Below are 18,463 nucleotides of genomic sequence, written 5' to 3'. Positions count from 1 at the left end.
GACAGACCTTCGTCGTTGGCCCTTGAGGTGGAGAGAGGTGGGGGGCACACAGGGCCAGGGGTGGGAGCTCTAGGGCCCAGTCCGTTTCATGGCCCAGCACAGGGGTGGCCCAGAACTGCTCCCGCCTCCTGCCCAGAGGGTGGCTTCTCTGCTTTTGCCAACTGTCTCCAGCCCTTGTGTTTCCACGCCTGAGATCTAAAACTTCAGCTCAAGAAAGCATACCTGAGACATCCAGTCTTTCTTTCCGGGGGCCCCACCCTGGGGGCAGCAAGCAGGGGTGCTCAGGGCCCCCACCTCCCTTCCTCACAATCCCAGGGAGGAGATGGCAGTAGGTGGAGGCAAAAAGAGGCAGGCTGGGCCTGGGAGTTTAGAGGCCTCTGATGGCACCGGGTGTGGCCTGTAATCCCGCTGGCTGGCCGCCCTGTTCCCTAATTAAAGTGTCCTTTTGAAAATGCCCTCCGGTCCAGGCCTGGCAGGGCTGGGAGAGGCAGGCCCCTCCCAGAAACCTCAGCAGCTTTCTCACCTCTTCTGGAGGGCCTCTAGGCTCAGGGCCTTTGGTCATCCTGGTGAGGCTGGGGGAGTCCTGTGAAAGTGAGGACCTCAGGGTCGTGCCCGGCTTTTCAGGGTACTGGCGCCCCAGACCCACCTCTCCCACACCCCTTGCTGAAGGCACCAGGCTGTCCTTGTCCGGAGAGCCTGGATCAAAGGCACTATTGAAGAGGCTTGTTAGAGCGGGGGATGCCAGGGGCAGAACGGCGCTCGGGTGGGGGGCGGGGGGGAGTTGGTAACCAGAAGACTGAGTCACCACGGGCCAATTGTGGTGAGTGGGCAGCGGGTGGCTGGAGCCAGCTTTTCGGGCTGGGAGGAGAGCCCAGCCAAGAGGCCCAGGAAAGGGGTGTGCTGGCAGCCCTGTGGAGAGGTTGCCACTGGCTCACCGGGACACCTCCACGGGTGAGCAAGCCTGTTCCTCTGCAGTCCCTTACGCAAGCTGCCTTAGGTCAGGGCAGCAGACCAGACGGCCAGGTCAGTACGGCGGGGGCGGGGGCGGGGGTGGGCTTGAGTCTCTTGAGTCTCCCCCACACTGGAAGCCCAGAGTTGGGACTGGGCTGAGGGTGCAGTGAGAGTGGCCAGTGTGCACCCACGGAGGCTGGTCATTGAGTAAGAGCCGCTCCATTACTGGGACGAGTCACCCCCAACTCTCTGGGCCCTGTTTCCCCCTTGGGTTAAGTAGGGGTGAGTGGGGACAGTTCAAGCCAGAGATAGTGGAATCTGTTTTTCATCACTTGATTGGTGTGACTGGGTGTAGCCCTGTGTTGAGAAGGAGTCTGAGGCCCTGTCCAGGCAGGTGGAGATTGATGATTGATTAGTAATGTCTGCCACAGCCTCTGGATGGGCCCTGCTGCTGTGTCTTTGCACATGAACTAGGTTTTCTCTACAACCCTCATATTCTCTACCATCCTGAGATTCCGAGGCTTGTCTGACAAGGCCTCCCACATCCTGGTGCTGCCTCTGGATCCTGAGATGCCAGTGGAAATGGGTCTCGATTTTTCTATCTCCAAAAGGGAGAGAAGGCCTTCACTGAGCCGTTCAGGCCTTGACTCTAAAACTCATCGTTCTCAGGGTCACCGAGCCCTTTCTTGTGCCCCGCTGTGTGCAAGATGGAGCGTGCCCGTGTTCCACAGCCTTCTCCCTGTGTGAACCTGGCTGAGCCCTGGGAGTTTCCCTTTTACTGGCTGTGTGATTCGGGACAAGTCAGTTAAGCACTGACCCGTGTGGTTGGTAAAGTGGGGGTGATGGTGTCCGTGCCCGTGGAACACAACTGCGTGTGTAGCGTGCTCAGCCCCAAGATGGGGGTGCTCGTGAAAGGCTCAGAAGAGCCAGTTTCTTTGCCCATTCTTGACCTGGGCTTTGGATGGGAATTTTGATGAGGGTGGGCGGGGGAAGTTCAAGGGCAGTTTCAAAGCATCACAGGCCCAGACTTTCGGCTCTCCGCCGCGCTCTGCGGTGCCGAAACCATAGCCCCAGCCTGAGCTGGCTTCTCCGTAAACTCCCCAGTCCCTCCCTCTAACCAGCCCCATAAAAAGGGAGCAGGGCAGGAGGGAGTCCGGCTGCAGACTTTGTAATTTGGCTTGGAGGCGGCTCCTGTTCGTTTTAACCAGGCTGTAATTAGGGCTGGCACCCGACACCCCTCATTACCGGAGCCTGGAAGGAGGACTCTAATTATAGCATGCTGGGTCCCGGCTGGAGTGGTGGGGGGCCAGGCAGAGCAGGGGGGGGGGGGCTGCAAGGCCAGCAAACGGCTCTCCGGGGTGGGGCCGCAGTGCGTTCCCCAAGGCTCCTCATTTCTCTAGCTTCCAGAGCCATTCATGGGCAGGGTGGGGCATAGGTTGAATGGAGGCCTCTTCCCCAGGGAGAAGAGGACCCAGAGGAGCCCAGGAGGCTCATCCATTCATGCAAAAAGCATTTATTAAGCATCTACTGTGTGCCATGCTGGCGCTGGGAGTCAGCAGGAGGCACACGTGTCCCACCCAGCCAGGGATGGTGTTCAGGCAGAAAGTGCCACTAAGGACATCTTGCTGCTGAAAACATCTGAGTATGTCCACCCGGGGTGGCAAACAGCCCCTGTCTCGAGGCTTGAGGGTCCCCAGTGGCCCCATTCACTCTCCGAGGACCCTGGCCCAGAGCCCACACAGGTGGTTAAATGCTGCGACTGCCACCGTGCATCTGGCCCCTGGGACGAGGATTGGTGGAGACCCGGGCATTGAACAAGGAAATGCACGGATGAGTATGTAACTCGAAAAGGTGATGAGGGCAATAAGGAAAAGAAATACTAGAGGAAGAGCCAGGGCCCCGGTGTAGCTGGGAAGGGCAGGCAGGGCCGGGCTCTCTGGAGAAGTGACCTTCCAGGCGAGACCTGAAGGCAGAAGGACTCAGCCGGGCGAAGACGGTGGGGTGATGACGCAGCATTCCAGGTGTCTCCACTGGAGGCCAAAAGAATGGAGGCCTGCAGTCTGGGAGCTTCTGCTCTGAGGTGTCCCCATGCCAGGTGGAGGCATAGATGCGGTGGGATTTCTCCTGCACGTGGCGCAAAGAGGGCTCGACCGTGATTGTGGATGTACAGTCCCGGCCCAGCTCTGCCAGAGTCCTGTGTGACCTGAGGCCAGTCACACCCTCTCTGGGCCTTGGCATCCTCATCTGTCCCCTGGGAGGCCCCTGCAGCCTGCAAGCCCTCCTTCCCTGCCACCACCCCTGGCTATTTGAGGAGGCTGTGAGTAGCAAATCCCATTGAAATACCACATTTTGGGATGCCCTGACTGAAGCGAGGGCCCTGCAGCCAGGGTGGGGGTAGGGAGGCCCGGGAGCTCTGGCTGAGAGGCTGAGAGCTTGGGACTGAGAACTCCAGGCTGACCCATTCTCTTTGCTGAGTTAAGAGCCACCCGGAAGCAGACACAAAGGCAATTGTCCTGAGCTGGAGTCTGCCCCTAGCCCCCCAGCCGAGAACAATCGGGGAGGAAAAGCAAGGCCATTTGTCCAGCATGGAGTGCGGCAGTGACGGCGGCTGGGAAAATGCCGAGTATTTCTCAGCTAAAATTAGACACCTACTAAACCTTTACATCAAGGGCAACCTGAAGCCTCTATTGTTTTGAACTTGAGATCCCAGAGGACATGGGAACAAGAGGGTCTCAGGACAAGCACGTGACCTTCTCTCTCCCAGGGGCTGGACCAGCCAATCCCAAGCCATCCCTCACACCTCGAGGGTGCCCAGTAAGGAGGAGCAGGCTAGGGGACAGAGGGACAGACGGGGAGGGAAGGGGTCTGGCTGGCCAAGGGCACCAAGTGTGGTGGCTGTCACAGCTCTGGTTCTCTACTGGAGACCTTCTCCCTTCAGTAGTGACACCGTTGTGCCCTGGGCCGAGTGGCTGGAGCGGGAGGGTTGGGGGGGGGGGGTTGTTGAAGGAAGTGCAAGAAACACAAATAAGAAAACAACTCTCCATCCTTTGTGGAGGAAGTGGCCAGAGTAGGCATCTCTCTGCCTGTCAGGGACAGGTCCTACCACTGGGCTCCCAAACCTGGCTTAGAATCTCTCCTCTGCTGCTTGGGGACTCGGGCAAGTTCCTTACCCTCCCGAGTGGCTTCGGGTAAACGGTGGAGGTGGATAGGTGAAGAGTCACAGTGTTGGAAAGATGGTGACAATGGTGACAGTAAAAACAACAACGCAGCTTATACTCAATACGTCTTTGTGCTGCGTGCCAGGCGCTGCTCTGAGCGGTGTCATCACTCCCGTTTTGCCGATAACGACACTGAGGTCCGGAGGGGCTAAGTAGTAAGGTCCAAGGACGCAGGGGCAGGTGACGGCTGTCATTATCCTTACTGTCACTCGCCGGAACCCGAGTCAAAGCTGAGGTAGCGGGCACCATGCTGCCATGCGATTCCTTCGGTTCCTTTCGAAAAGCGTCCAGCGGAATCATAGAAGCTCAGGGAAAGGGAGCTGACTCCATCAAGCACTGTTAGGTGGGCTAAGCGTTTGATACTTCTGTTGGGAGACACGAGAGCATAGAGGACCGGCAGCAGCCCCTGGAAACCTGTTAGAAATACACGTTTCGCTTGTTAGAAATGCCCCGCCGTCGACCCGCTGAGGGGGGGACCTGGTGGGAGAGGAGGAGGAAGGCCACGGTACGCCGGGATTTACAAGCCTCCAGGTGACCCTGGTGCATGTGGCGGTTTGAGAACGCCTGGCATAGAGGTTAACGAGCAGGGGCTTAGAGTCGGCGAGATCCAGATTTAAGTGCCGACGACCCTGCTCTGTGACCTTGGGCAAGTGACGTAGCCTCTCTGTGCCTCAGTTGCCTGGGTACCGGGGATCGTGCTGCCTCAAAGGTTGTTGGGAGTATTCAGTTGGATGATGTATGCCAAGCGCCCTGGGCAGTGTCTGGGAACGGGCTGGCCTGTACACAGCAGGGGACCCGCTATGACTCAAGGCCATTGCAAAGGGAAAGGTGGACCTGTGTGGCCAGGGAAGCCCACGCGTCCCAGCTGGAGTGCAGCTCTCCCTCCGAAGCAGCCTAGCAGAGCTGAAGGTAACCCCACTGGCCCGGGGGCTGAGGGGTCGAGGGTGGCTGACCTCCTCCCCACCGGGCTGGCTCCCCGGCTTTCAGGAGCCTTCAGTGTTCATCAAAGAGACACATGAACCGCATGAGGCCCTTTTCTCCTCCCCTTTCTCAGGGAAAGAGCAGAGGCGTCTCCAGGGAAACCAGGTTTGAGAATTAGTCTGGAGTCAGGGAGATCTCCAGACCTTGGGCTCATGGGGTCAGGGCCCTCGGCTGCACGTGGGTGGCCTTGCGGTTTCCAGGAGAGTGTCCTGGCTCTTGTCCTCACCACCTGCGTGTTTTTGATGGCTCCTTGGAGGTCTCTGGGGAGGCCTGTTCCCTTTCATGCCCTTCCTCCCCAAGAGGAGGCTCCTGGGGCCGGGCCCGGCAGGGAGCACAGCCCTACCTCCAGGATCCTGGTGGGAACCCTCCCACAACTGTCCCCAGGTCCCCCGAGCCACCTACACGCTTCAGTGGCCGCAGCTCTCGCTGCGAAGTGAGCACACGCGTTCATGAGATTGTGTCCGTTTTCCAGATAAGCCAAGGCCCCAGAGGGTGAGGCAGCCGGCCTAGCCGCACGGTGAGCGGGAGGCCAGCCCGGGACTATTCTGGTTTTTCCTTCCACGGAGCCACGCTTCTCCCTTTTCTCCTTTCCCCTCTCAGACTCCCTTACCCCCTGGGAGAAATCCACCAAAGAGTGGCACATTGAGGGCTGTGGTGGAACAGGCTCAGAGCCATGGGACATCTGCCCTGAAGTGACACGGTGGCAAAGCTGGGGTTGACCGGGTCCTACTCTTCTTCATACTGTGTTTCAGGCCCTTTCCTCCCCTCTGCCCTCACTGGGGCCCAGCTGCCCTTCTCTGGAGAAGAGCTCCGTCACTCAGAGGTCAAGGTGAGCAGGCCGAGCCCTGAGCCAAGGAGGCCCAGGGATTACATCAGCAGGTACAAACAAGCAGGCAGGAGCAGGGCTGGGAGTCCCGCGGGGCCGGGGGTGGAGCTCCACCCGCCCCACGCGAGTCTGTTTCATTCCCTTCTTCCAGCTTGCATCAGCCTTTTGCGGCTCCTGTCATCACCGCGTGGGCCGGGGCAGCGGCCGGGAGGCTGGGGCAGGGTGGGCAGCGAGTGGGGCGGCTGGCGGGCACCTCGAGCCCAGAGGAACAACCTAGATCTACTGGTCAAGATGTCAGCCAGTGATCCCGGCAGGCCCCGGCAAGACACGCCCACCATTTCTTACTGCAAAACTCAACGATAAAGAATTATCCGGAGCACTGGGCCGCCCACCTGGCAAAATAGTTTCACACTTGGGACCTTGATATTGCCAACAACCCTGGGCGGGGGGGTGGGTGAGGGGAAGCAAGTAAAAGTGGCCCCATTTCCCAGAAGGCAAGATTGAGGCCCAGAGGGAAGCGGCTTACCCAGGGTTGCTTCAGAAGCCAATGACAGCACCATGTGTTTCGGCTTGAGAAAAATATGAGGGGTTATGGGGGCCTGGAGAATGAGAAATCCCTATGGCAGTCGAGGTGGGAGTAGTCAAAGCATGCTTCCTGGAGGAGGTGGGCCGGCTCCCTGACTGAGAAGGAGGGAGCTTCAGACACAGCTATAGCTCTGTTTCTGCACTGATGGTGGGTCAGCAGGCAGAAGGGCTGTCACAGGACTGTGAGGCTAGGCTAGAGGCAGACGGAGCGGGAGCCTGAGTCAAGATTTGGGATCCTTAACTTTGAACTTTTGCTGTCAGCTTCTCCTGGGTGGGACTGAAGCTTGGCCATTGCTCTCCAAGGCCCTCCCATAGGCGTGATCAAGGGGAGGCGAGGATGTTTGATGAATGAATGAAAGAGTAGGGGTGAGTCCCTGCCCACCACCCTGTCCCCCTCGAGGTATACCCGAGTGGCCATCTGGGTCTTCCCCTTGGCTTGAGACACCTGTCTCCCCGTGTCTTAACTGCTGACAACTCAGCTGTTCACCGGGCCCAGGGCCAGGGTCTTCTCCACCAGTGGAACCAGAGGGAGGCAAGGACAAGAGCACTGGGCCGAGTGCCAGGATGCCCACGTTCCTGTCCAGCTTTGCTTCCAACCTGCTGTGTGACCTGAACCCAGTTGCTCCCACCTCTGGGAGGCTGAGTCCACAAGGTCCGCCTTCCTTGGGGTCACGGAACCTCAGCCCAGTCCTGGCCGCGTGGAAGAGGCAGAGCAGGAGTGTAGGAGTGTGGACGAAGGCCCGTGATGGATGGCCACCTTCTTCCCCTGCTCTCAGGGCCTGAGTGCAAACCCAGGTGGATTCCAGGCTCAGAAACGTACGAGGAGAAGCCCCCGCACTGCTCCGCTCACCCTCGGCCGCGGGCGCCGTCAGGTTTCTCTTCCTCTGTTCCTCTCCCCGTGACTCGGCCTCCACCTCTATTCATCTCTCCTCCTTCGTCCCATGCCCCATTTCACAGATGGGCAAAGGCCAGAGTCTGCACCCCCTTTCTCTCTGTCCCTGCCATGGTTCTCTTTGTGCGAACGTGATGCCAAGATACCAGGGTCGCTGTAGCCACTGACTGGCTGTTTGCCCTTGGACAAGTCACTGCTCCTCTCTGGACGTGAAGGCCTTAGACTCAGGTCTAAGGGCCCTCAGCCCAGGGTCTGAGCTGCCTCCCCGGTGCCTGCCAGGCGGCCCACAGCCAGCACCGGGGCAGGGTCTGGCCGGGCGTGGTGATGGTGCCAACGGCAGCGGGCAAGGATCGTAGCAGATTTTCCACTTTGCAAAGTGTTGGCAGTTGTCTCCCCCCTGCGAGGAGGGCTTGTGCAGCCCTAGAGCATGATGTGATGCCGAGAAGGCAGGGGAAATTTGTGCCTCGGAGCGCCCTAAGAACAGGCCTGACTCCAGACTTCCCGGGAGAACATGCAGGCACCTTGCCTGCAAGGGGAGTCTGTCAGGCAGCCCCCGAGCCAGAGGCTGCATGCACGGGCTTTTTGACTTTTCCAGAACACAGGGACAGGATGCTGGCATCCTTCTGCCCAGAGCCCAAACGTGCAAAGCCAACCTCACGTCACCGCCCAGTGGCTCCCACACCAGCTCTGCGTCCGCATCCTGCGGCTTCTCCGGCGGCCCGGAAAGCTGTGCCAGGGGCAGCCGGGCCAGCTGGCCTGCGCCCGTGACGTGATGTGTGGGACTGTGCCGAGCGCCAGAGAGATGCCTTGTGCATTTCGCTGTGGGTTCAAAGCGGCTTAAAAGTCTTCGGTTAACAGCCTTGCAAGGGAAACAGAATATGCCGCTGTATATGGTGACACCTCATTAAGTAACAAAATATGTGTTGTGTCTAGAAAAGTCCAAGAGGACCGATGTCCCGTGTTCATTCTGGGACACAGGGGGGTGGGAATGGGTTGGTTTTATTTTCATTCTTGTTTCTTCCCAAATTGTCATCAGAAAAGGCCAAGGGAAAAAAAGCATTTTCATTAGAAGGACAAGGAGGATTTTTTTTTATGTTAATTTATTTATTTTGAGAGAGAGAGTGCACAAGAGAGGGGGGAGGGGTGGGGGGGCAGAGAGAGAGAGAAAGGGAGAGAGCGAGAATCCCAGGCTGACAACCTGGAGCCAGATAAGGGGGCTCAGCCTCACCAACTGTAAGATCATGACCTGAGCTGAAATCAAGAGTTGGACACTTAGCCGACCGAGCCACCCAGGCGCCCCTAAGGAGGTTTTTTAAAATACAGTCCCTTCTCCTCCCCTGGGAGTCTAGAGTCCAGTTTTTTCTACTGGCTCTGCTGCTCAGGTGCTGTGTGATTTTCAGGCCAGGCCACACCCTCTCTGATCTCCATTCTAGAGGACAGGAATTAGATGGTCCCTGAGGTTAGTGGCATCCTTCAGCATAGGGTTTCCAAAGGGGCTGCCCCCCCATGGCTCAGGTCAGCCCAACCGGTGGGCATCCCCTCTGGCCACTCCCTCCCACCTCCACCTGCCACCCCAGGTGTTAGAGAAAGTCCTGCGTCCCCAGGAGGCCCAGCTAAACAAGCAAACAGGATTTCCAGGTTCTCCAGGAGCTTGCCTTCCAGAGAGCAGACCTGTCCAGACACAGACAGCAGACAATCAAATACAGGAAGAAGGTATTTCAGAGAGAGATGAACTCTGTCCAGAAAAACAGACAAACAAACAAAACAACCGTAAATCCCAGGACAGTGCAGACCTAGCACCGGGGAGAGCAGAGGATGACCAGAGTACATTGGCGGGTCAGGGAAGGCCTCACCTGGGAAGGAGCAGGTGGCACTGAGGTCTCCGTGACAGAGAGTCACCACAGGAGCACAGGGAGATTGGCCGGCGGGGCGCGTGCATTCCAGAAGGAGACAACTGCAAAGGCCCTGCGGTGGGAATAAAGGAGGCACGTTCAAGGGGCAGGAAACACGCATGGGTGGCTTAGAGCACAGCGGTGACGGGTGAGCATCTGAAATCAGACTGTTCAGTGAGGGGTAGGACTTCATTCCAGGTGCAAATGGAAGCCATGGGGGGGGGTAGGCAGGGGAGGAATTTATTTCTGTCTCATAAGATGGTACCGGCTGCTGTGAGGGGAGTGGAGGGAAGAAGGGAGCACAGTGAGGAGGTCTGAGCGGGAGCACATGGGCTTGGAGACTGGAGGGGGTGGTGGGGGCAGCCATGTGGTTGAGGCACATCTAGAAGGTTTATCTAGCAGCCTCCAGGTCCATCAGCAATGTGGGCGGGATGCCAGGGAGAGAAAGGAGGCCTCCTGACATAGGACTCCCAGCAGCTGGGTGTTTGGTAGAGGCTGAAAGTGCAGCTCAGACCCACCCCCCCCACCCCATCCTAACTCTGAACGGAGGAGAGATGACCAAACACAGGGGTCCCCACAGGCCTGAGCCACTGCTGTTGTCTTAGAGCATGGACGTAAACGGCCTAGAGAAAGGAGTCACTGTCCCAGCCCAGTTGGGGCTCCCTGGGCATCCAGGGGAGAGAGGTTGTGGACTGGGACCGTGCATGGGGGTCTGCGTGTGTCTGTTGGTATGAGTATGTGTGTCTGACTGTGATGTCTTGGGGGCTGCACCGGGCGAGAATGGATCCCTGTTTGGCCCGGGCACCCAGAACAAGTCTAGGACTTGTCAGGCCCATGGAGGTAGGGAGGCCAGGTGCTGGGGTCAGGAAGCCAAGACCCTGTTCCCTTCCAGCCAAGCTAGTAAACTCTGGAGAGACTCCGTTTGCTCATCTGCAAAATGGGCAGGAAAATAGCTGCCCCCCTGCTAATCCCTCGGGGGCGTGGTGGGCCAAAGGAGGCCTGTGGTTTAACAAGAAGAGCTTTGGGTTTCTTGGCAGCTATGGGTCTGAGCATGTCTTTTTTATTCATTTCCTTGAGCTTCAGGGTCCTCATCTGTGAAATGGACCGCCTACATCCCAGGATTGTCGTGCTGCTCACGTGTGTTATCCCATCGTGTGCTGGCAACTGGTCATTATCTGGAATGTGATGGATGAGAGGGCTTTGAGCCCATTGTCAGAGAGAAGAGGGGGAAGCAGAATGCCCCCTCCTGAGGGCCCAAGCCTCCAGGTGTAGTGACACGCTGGGACCCGGGGCTCGGAAGGGGAGCCTAAAATTAGCCCTAGAGACGCCCAGGCCGAGGGAGTCCAGTGACCGAAGGAAAGGTGGGGAGGGAGGGCCTGGACCCTTGAGTGTGGAATACAGCCTCCCCAGGTACCCCTGGGAGCCTGAGCCCAGTAACTGTAGTGTCCCTCCCAACTTTGTAAGCAGTGGGACCCCCAATAAAATGGGCCTGGGCTCCATTCCAGGATTCTGAGCCCACCCTGGGGCCTCATCTCCAGCCTCCCGTCAGTTCCTTCGCTTGCCCCTGAGCCCTTCCAGGGGAGACATTGAGGATCAGCCAGACACCCCCCTTCAGGATGCAGGCTCCTGCCACAGCTGGCCGTCTCCGTGAGGCCACTTCCTGTGGCCAGCACAGGAAGTGATGTCATGGGCACAGGCAGGTCTACAGAGGGTATGGGAAAAGGGCTGCGCAAGGGGCCTCCTTTGTTGGAAGTAGCTCCGCGTCCCCCAAGCCCGCCAGCCCCCATTTGTCATCAGTAACAGCCATTGTAACCACCTCTGAGGGGGGCCCCAGCCTGAACCCCACAGCCGCCAGAAGCCAGGGCCAGATGGAAGAAGGGCTTTGTGTCCAGGGAGGGGTCCTTCCATGGGGGGTTTATGTGTTTTTAAAATATAATAATAAGTGGCCTCCGTCCCCCCCACCCTCCCCACTCCCCACTGAGCACATCAGCCTCACGGTGAATGGAAGAGATTTTCCATGCAGTGGGAGGTCAAGTCTGGCGGGAATTAGCCCGTGTCCAGGGGCTAGAGAAAGACTGATTGCTGATGATAAATGTGCCCAGCGTGGGGTGTTTCTCGCTCCCTCACCTCCCGCCTGCTCCCCTTCTCTCCTCCCAGTCCTGCCCCACCGGGTGTGGGCACCGCCTCCCGCCAGCCAGCCCTGGAGACACAGCCCTGGAGATGCCCGCCTCTTCGTGCTGAGCCTAGGGGGGCTCAGGGCTGGCCTTGTCACCCACCTGGGGACAAAAAGAGTGGGCGGGGATGTCAAGGCCCCACATACCACCTCAGCCTCATGCTGAGGTCTCTGCCCTGGGCCAGGCCAGAGCGGACCCGGCTGAGATGGATGGTAGTGAGTTTCCATCCCAGGCAGGGGGCTTACGGAGACCGCGCGTTTCCCCGCAGCCCTGCGCTGGCTGTGCTGTCTGCCCTCCTCAGTCCCGAATCAGAAGCCGCGCTCTGGCCCGGCTTGGCTACTGATTTGCTGTGTGATGTTGATCAGTCGCTTTCCTTCTCTGAGCTGATAGAATGCGAGACTCCAGGCCCCTCTGATTGTGACTTCCTGTGCTTCTGCCTGTTCTCCCCTTTCTTACAGGCGGGGAAACTGAGGCCCCAAGGGGTGAAACAACCTCCCCAAGGTCTCAGTGGCAGAGTGGGCGTTTGAACCCATTCCTCTTGGGGTCCCCGGAAGGGAAGCAGAAGCCCTCTGTGAGGGTTTCTCATTCAGGAATATCTGAGCACACAGGTCTAGCCTCTCGCTCCTCTCAGCAGCAGCTCTGGAACATACGGTTTCTTCCCTTTGGTCCTGAAGCCACGTCCTTCGCCTCCAAGGCCCTGGCTCCTGCTTATTCCAGTGGCTTAGGTGCTGGTACCTCTTAAACAAGCCTGTGGCCTTGACTTCTTCCCTGTCAGGTGGGAGCCTATGTCTCCACACTGAGTCCTGCCCGGGTCCAGCACCTGGCCGGGTCCTCCTGTCAGGCTCACAGCTCTGTTCTGCCAGCTCCGCTCCCCTCCTAGGGCCTGGTTACCCCATCCTGAACATTTCGGGGGTGGGGGGGGGGACACCGACGCTGCCAGACCCCACCCTGGTTACCTCTCCTCCCGCATTTTAAGTGGGTTGTGAGCAAAACAGAACTCGTCCGTGAGGAAGCCAGCTTGGTGGTGAGGGGGTGTCAAGCCGTGTCTCGTGAATATTTGAAAGCAAGGCGACAAGGCCAGGGCAGGCAGCTGCACGCCCCAGAGGCTGGAAGCTGTCACGCGGGAGAGGAAGCACGCTGTTTTGCGTGACCTCAGAGGTTAAACTTGTAGCAATGGTTGGAACCTCAGACAGCAGATTTCAGCCGAAAGTAAGGAGGACTTTTCCGTTAGGTCTGTTCAAAGGAGAACCTGGCTGAGAAAAGCAGTGGTGAGTTCCCCGTCCCTGGAGGTACGTGAGTCAAGGTTGGATAGAGTGGATGGGGGATGTTGTTCAAGATGGCCCTTGAAGTAACCTCTATTCCTGTGAGGCTGCATCCAAGTGAGACAGGCTGATAGGAGCCCTCATGCAGGCAGCTATGGGGAAATTGGAAGTGAGGGTTTGAATGGCACCCACAAGAGGTCCCCCCTGGAGGTGCTGGCGGTCCTCAATCTGAGACCTGGGGCGGGAGAACCTGGGCACGGCCGGGAGAGTCCAGCAGCAAATAGTTCCTCCTCCTCCCTCCCTCCTGCCCCCAGGCTCCCCTCACCTTCTGCTTTACGACCACAGTCTGTGCTGGGCCTTTGAGCTAGGAATAACAGTGGCCAAAAAGGTGACCCCGCTTTAGGGAAATTGGCTTCAGGAAGAAAAAATCTACCCAGTAGGACACCGTCACACGCTGACAGATTCCATCTCAAAGTGATGGAACCAGAGTAGGCCTTGAGGGGTTGGCTCGACCAGCTTCCTGGCCAAATGGGGGCCAAGAGCAATGCCAGTCCCCAGCTGGGGTGCAAGCCCCGAGCCCCTGGCCCCAGGGGTTGCTCTTCTCCAGCGTGTGTGGTCACATCTGTGTGTCTTCCATACCTTCATCTTGGGACGGCTGGGCCACTCGCGTCTGTGGCTGCGAAGGCAGGTTGCATTTTAAATGAGTTCTGTTAGAAAAACGCACTTCACGTGGGACATCTTCCCGCCAGCAGGAAACCCAGATCCGGATCTGGCCTGGCAGGTGCAAGCTCCCTTCCGAGGGGGACTCTCCTGAGGTGTCTGTCTCTTCTGTAAAGATGGAGCTAAGGGGAGGACCGTAGTGGAAACCAGGGAGGCAGGTGAGGGAGGGACCTGGCGCTTCCTCCCACTGACGAGGCGACCTCGGGCAAGTCCCGTGATGCCCCGTGGCTTCGTCTGGAAAATGGGAAGATAATCCTCACCTTGGGGTTTGTGGGGAGTAAGTGGGGTGAAGGGTGGCAAGTACCTGGCACGTAGTTCCACACTTTCGTCGTAGAAATAAATGCCAGTTACGGTTCAGAAGTCGGATTCCGGTATCCGGCTGCCCGGATTTGCTCCCTAGCTCTCTGCCACTGACTAGCTGTGTCGCTCTGTGCCATTTACTTCACCTCGCTTGGTCTCCGTTTCTCATCTGTAGCATGGGCATAATGATCGTGCCTAATAGGGCATAGGGGCTGTGGTTCCCAAACCGTGCGCCAAAGCACCCCAGGGTGCCGCGACACATTCCCAGGGGGCGCAGCGGGGTATTATTAACCTTCGAGGAAACACAGACCCACTAAACAGCTGCAAGACACAGCGGCAACTGTTGATTCGAGGTAGCTTATGATTTCGACATCGCATCGCGCTTTTTCCCTTTACGTGGCCTCACGTCTTTGCAAAGGTGGGATTTGGGCGTTTGGAGGTACTCTGAGACAGACCAGGAGGGTGGAGGCTCCAGTCTGATTCCAAGATTTGAGAACTTGTGCAGCGCCCAAGTGGTGCATACACGCCCGTTGGTAAGTCATCGGGGCCGTTTAGGAATGGAGTACAAATGTTATTTGTTTCTTTCGGTTTAGGTGTATAATTTTTTCAAACGGTTACCAACTTGTTAGGACACACACACACACACACACACACGCAAGTTGTTCAGAGCTAACTGCTTAATAAACCATTAGGAATTCCTTTTGAATCTTGGGGTAAAAATTACCAAGACGCTAAAAACCAAAGAAGTTGAGGGGCCTCTGTCAGCCTTGTTGCAGGGACTCCGTGAGTTCGTATGAAGTGCCCTGTGACAGCATCGGGCAGGGTAAGCATCCGGGAACCCTGAGACGCCATTACTCTTCTCCCTCCAGGCTGGCCCCCACACGGCAGGCTCAGGTGGCCCTCAGCCGCGAGGACCCAAGCCAGGGCCAAGGTGGAGGAAAAGTGTCCACTGATGAGGGCGGGGACCCAGCTCAGCTGTTCCCCAGGCTCTGGCAGCACTCCCCCACCCCCACTTTTATTTAATCTGCTTTCACTGAGCACCTACTACGTGCCTGGCAAGCCTGTAGGCTGCCGGTGGTCCACCTGGGGAGGAACTCTCAGGTCAGACCTGGTTCTGGTCTCCTGGCGGCATCCGAATCCAGGATGCCTGGGGGGCGGGGGCATCGCAAAGGGGAAGCAGCTACATCTAGAGCCAGCCTGCACTGCCATGCCAGAGACGCATCGATGAGGATGCCCTGCCAAGGCCAGAGATGAAGCTTCGTGCAGGGGTGGAGAAGAGGGCTGGGGCAGGAGGGCGGGGCCGGGGGCCGCCAGACTCGGGGCCTGCTGCACTAATGGATGTCTAATGTTTACTTTGCTCAGCCGCGTCTGCGCCTGCTTTATAAATGAGCCGCATTAGGGTGATAAAACAAAGTCGTAAATACAGCCCGCAGTGCCGCAGAGAGCCACGGCAGCCATCACCTGGGGGCCGGGGGCCGCGTGGCTGGAAGGCAGAGCTGGCATGCACCTGCACCACGGGCTCCCACGCACCTTCTCTGATGGCCGCCACCCCCCAGAGGGAGGCCCGGTACCCCATGTCACGGACGGGGTGCCTGAGGTCAGTAAGGGCGACTTCAGACCCAGGGGTGTCTCAGTCTCAAGCCTGCACCTGCCTCTCACCCCTCGGGCTGAGACAGAAGCAGGGTGCCGGCAGCGGGAGGTGGGCATGGGGCTCTGCCGCCCACACGACCACTTGGCTGCACCCTGCGCTCTGGCCACTGGGAGGCCTGGGCATTGTTTCATCTTGCCATCAACCGCTCAAGCTCCCAGAACCTAGGGGCTGCCGGTTTACCTACCAAGAAGGTGCCTCCCTGCCTGGCAGAGGGAAGTTTGTTTTATGACCCGGAATGCTTCGGTGCTCTTCCCGGGGCAGCTGCTCACTAAGCGGGGACCTCGCGTCCGTCATCGCCCCGTTTGGATGGTCTTCAGTTTCTTCAGCTTTGAAACAAGGGCAGTTCCGGCCTTGCTGACCCTTTAATGAGAGAGCTCTTGGAATTGTAGGGTCTTGGCCAGTGTCAGGATCTGTTAAGATCCTCAGATTTGGGGACACCCGCCATGTCCCAGAGCTACTCCAGTGAAGGCGGTGTGGAGCCCTGGGCGGCTCCCCAAACGCCAGGGTCTGTTTATTGGGTCTGCTTCTTGCTGGCTCTGTGCCCTCGAGCAAGTTGCTTAACTTCTCTGAGCCTCAGCTTCCCCATCTACAAACTGAAGACTAATATTAAATACCTTACAGAATTATTAACTAAAAATACAGCACCGAGTGGGAGGTGAGCATTCGTTGCCATTTTCACGCTGCGACTTGTACCTACTGTGCGCCAGGCCGCTCCTGGGCACTCATGCTTGTCGTGTGGCCCCCAAAACAGTCCAGAGGAGGGTGTTTACCTCCTGCCATCTTCAGAGATGAGGTAATGACGTCGGAGTTCTGTCCTAGGGGCACACAGAACGTGCTGGATGGAGCTGGATTCACACCTTCTTGCCAGCTTCGCCTTTGTTCCCATAGATCACACACACACACACACACACACACACACACACACACACACACAGCTGCCCCACTCCCTGGGACCCAGAGCCAGCAGCCAGTGACAACCTGGTCCACTGAGGGATGGCCTAGCTTGGGCATTTTAGCCCCCTTGGCCCATAGGGGGATGCCTTGGCACTGAGCATGTCCCATCGTGGCCTCCTGGGTTGAAAGACAAGTGCCTGATCCCAGGGACCACTTGCGCCTCTGGGGAACCCCCCCCCCCCAAATCAAGCTAGGGCAGTGACAGGGCCACGGTTGGCTCTAAGGGGCTGGACAAATGCACACCCCTGCAGCTTAATTCATGGTTTCCTCTGGAGCTTAGCAGAGGAGGACAGCCCCCCACCGCTTGTCCCAGCCACCTGATTATTTGGCACTTGGTGTTGGAAAGTCATTTTTCCTAAGTGGATTGCAAACCAATAGCCTGGCCTGGCCTGGTTTCCCTCCCTCCCACTACTGGTGGTGGCCAGCCCCTCTCCCTTCCTGTTTGTCTCACCTCCTGAGGCGCTGTTCTTTCCAGGGATGCAGGCGGGCCAGGGTTTCCATCTGGCCCCTTTTGGGGGAGGACATTGCTGCGGGCACAGCCTATCTGCATTCCCAGGCTCTGAAGTTTCCTTGTCTGTTGTTAGGGTGGAGGGTGTGGATTTTGCTGCGGCAGAGACAACAGTCCAGAGGAGGGGAGGCTCTGGGTAAAGGCTGCTGGGAAGAGGGGCTCCATTTCTATGCGGCTGTCTGCCTTGGGCTTCCTGGAGGAGGGGGCGGGCCAAGCACCAAGGAGCCCAGGCCCGGCGCGACCGCCCCACGTCACCCCTCGCCACGCCTCTGTGGACCCCGGCTTGTCTCCCCACTTCCATCAGCCTGGCTGCCTGCAAAGGGCAGCTGTGCCTGCAGGGCAGAGCTGGCCTGGTTTGTGCTCCAGGCACAGTCACCCACTCCCACCCTTCACCTGCTGCGACATCGCCGCGGGACCCTGGAGGGAGGCTCCGGAGGTCCAGTGCAGGGGACGTTGGAGAAGGCTAGGGGGGTGGTATCCTCGCCCGGATGGATCGCTTCAGCATCCCGGGCCACCCTGACTGCTCCTCCTGGAAACAAGTCAAATCACACAGTATCAGAGAGCTAGGACTGGTGTGTCCAAAGCACAGTCTCTTAAAAGCTGGGTGGGATGGGGAAACTGAGGCCCCCGGGAGGTCACGGAGGGCATCCCAGCTGGTCTCCAGCTGCCCACCCCTCCTCCGAGCCTGCAGCCTCACGAAGCCCGCCTTCCCTCCACAGGCACTGATTCCGGCAGCGAGGTGCTCCCCGACTCCTTCCCCTCGGCGCCGGCTGAGCCCCTGCCCCACTTCCTGCAGGAGCCACAGGATGCCTACATCGTGAAGAACAAGCCCGTGGAGCTGCGCTGCCGCGCCTTCCCCGCCACGCAGATCTACTTCAAGTGTAACGGCGAGTGGGTCAGCCAGAATGACCACGTCATGCAGGAGGGCCTGGATGAGGCCACGGGTGAGCCTGCCCCCCCTTGTCCGGTCACCCCCAGCACACCTGGGCCCAGGGGTTCCACCCTGGGCTCCCTGTGAGAATTCACATGGCCGTGGCTTCCCCCCCCCCCCGCCCCCATCCGCCACCTCAGTTTCCCCTCTGGGATTCACCCTTGATCAGTATTTCCCCAAGGGTTGTCCCAGTCTGACTTTGGGTTACCAAATGAAAGTGCACCGAATCCTTGCTGAGTGCTCACTCTTTTTCTGGTTTCTCTCTGTCTCTGGCTTACATCACGGAGCAGTCTGGGGGCGGGGGTGGGGGTGGGGGGCTAGAGCTCTTACACACACGCACGCACACCCCAGCACCTGCTGTGCTCCCCGTTTAACAAAGAGCTCCCCCCCCAGCCCCCCACCGGCACGCAACTAGAATCCTAGACCATCGTGAGTGCGGGAGGGCCTCAGTGTCTGTGGGAAGTGATTCTGTTTCTTTTCATAAGAATGCTGCGTTTCCTTCATAGACATCAGTTGTTTTCAGTTTAAACAAGAGGTTGGTGATGTCACGTAAATAACCACGGAGGGTGTGCTATAGGATGTAGCCCAGATCCCGAGGGTGAGGTGAACTTGGGGTCT

General features: G+C 58.3%; 1 protein-coding gene across 1 annotated transcript in view; it reads left to right on the top strand.

Annotated features, from left to right (window-relative positions):
• UNC5B (unc-5 netrin receptor B) overlaps positions 1-18,463 on the top strand; it is an 81,658-nt gene that overhangs the window by 43,715 nt on the left and 19,480 nt on the right. Inside the window, exon 2 of the mRNA XM_030335147.1 lies at positions 17,634-17,858. Within this exon, the coding sequence (XP_030191007.1) occupies positions 17,634-17,858 (225 nt within the window). The remainder of the gene's footprint in view (positions 1-17,633; positions 17,859-18,463) is intronic.

Source organism: Lynx canadensis, chromosome D2 (genome assembly GCF_007474595.2).
Source record: "Lynx canadensis isolate LIC74 chromosome D2, mLynCan4.pri.v2, whole genome shotgun sequence".
NCBI classification, from domain to species: Eukaryota; Metazoa; Chordata; class Mammalia; order Carnivora; family Felidae; genus Lynx; species Lynx canadensis.
The sequence above is the reverse complement of the archived record's forward strand: the minus strand, read 5'-3'. Positions and strand labels throughout refer to the sequence as shown.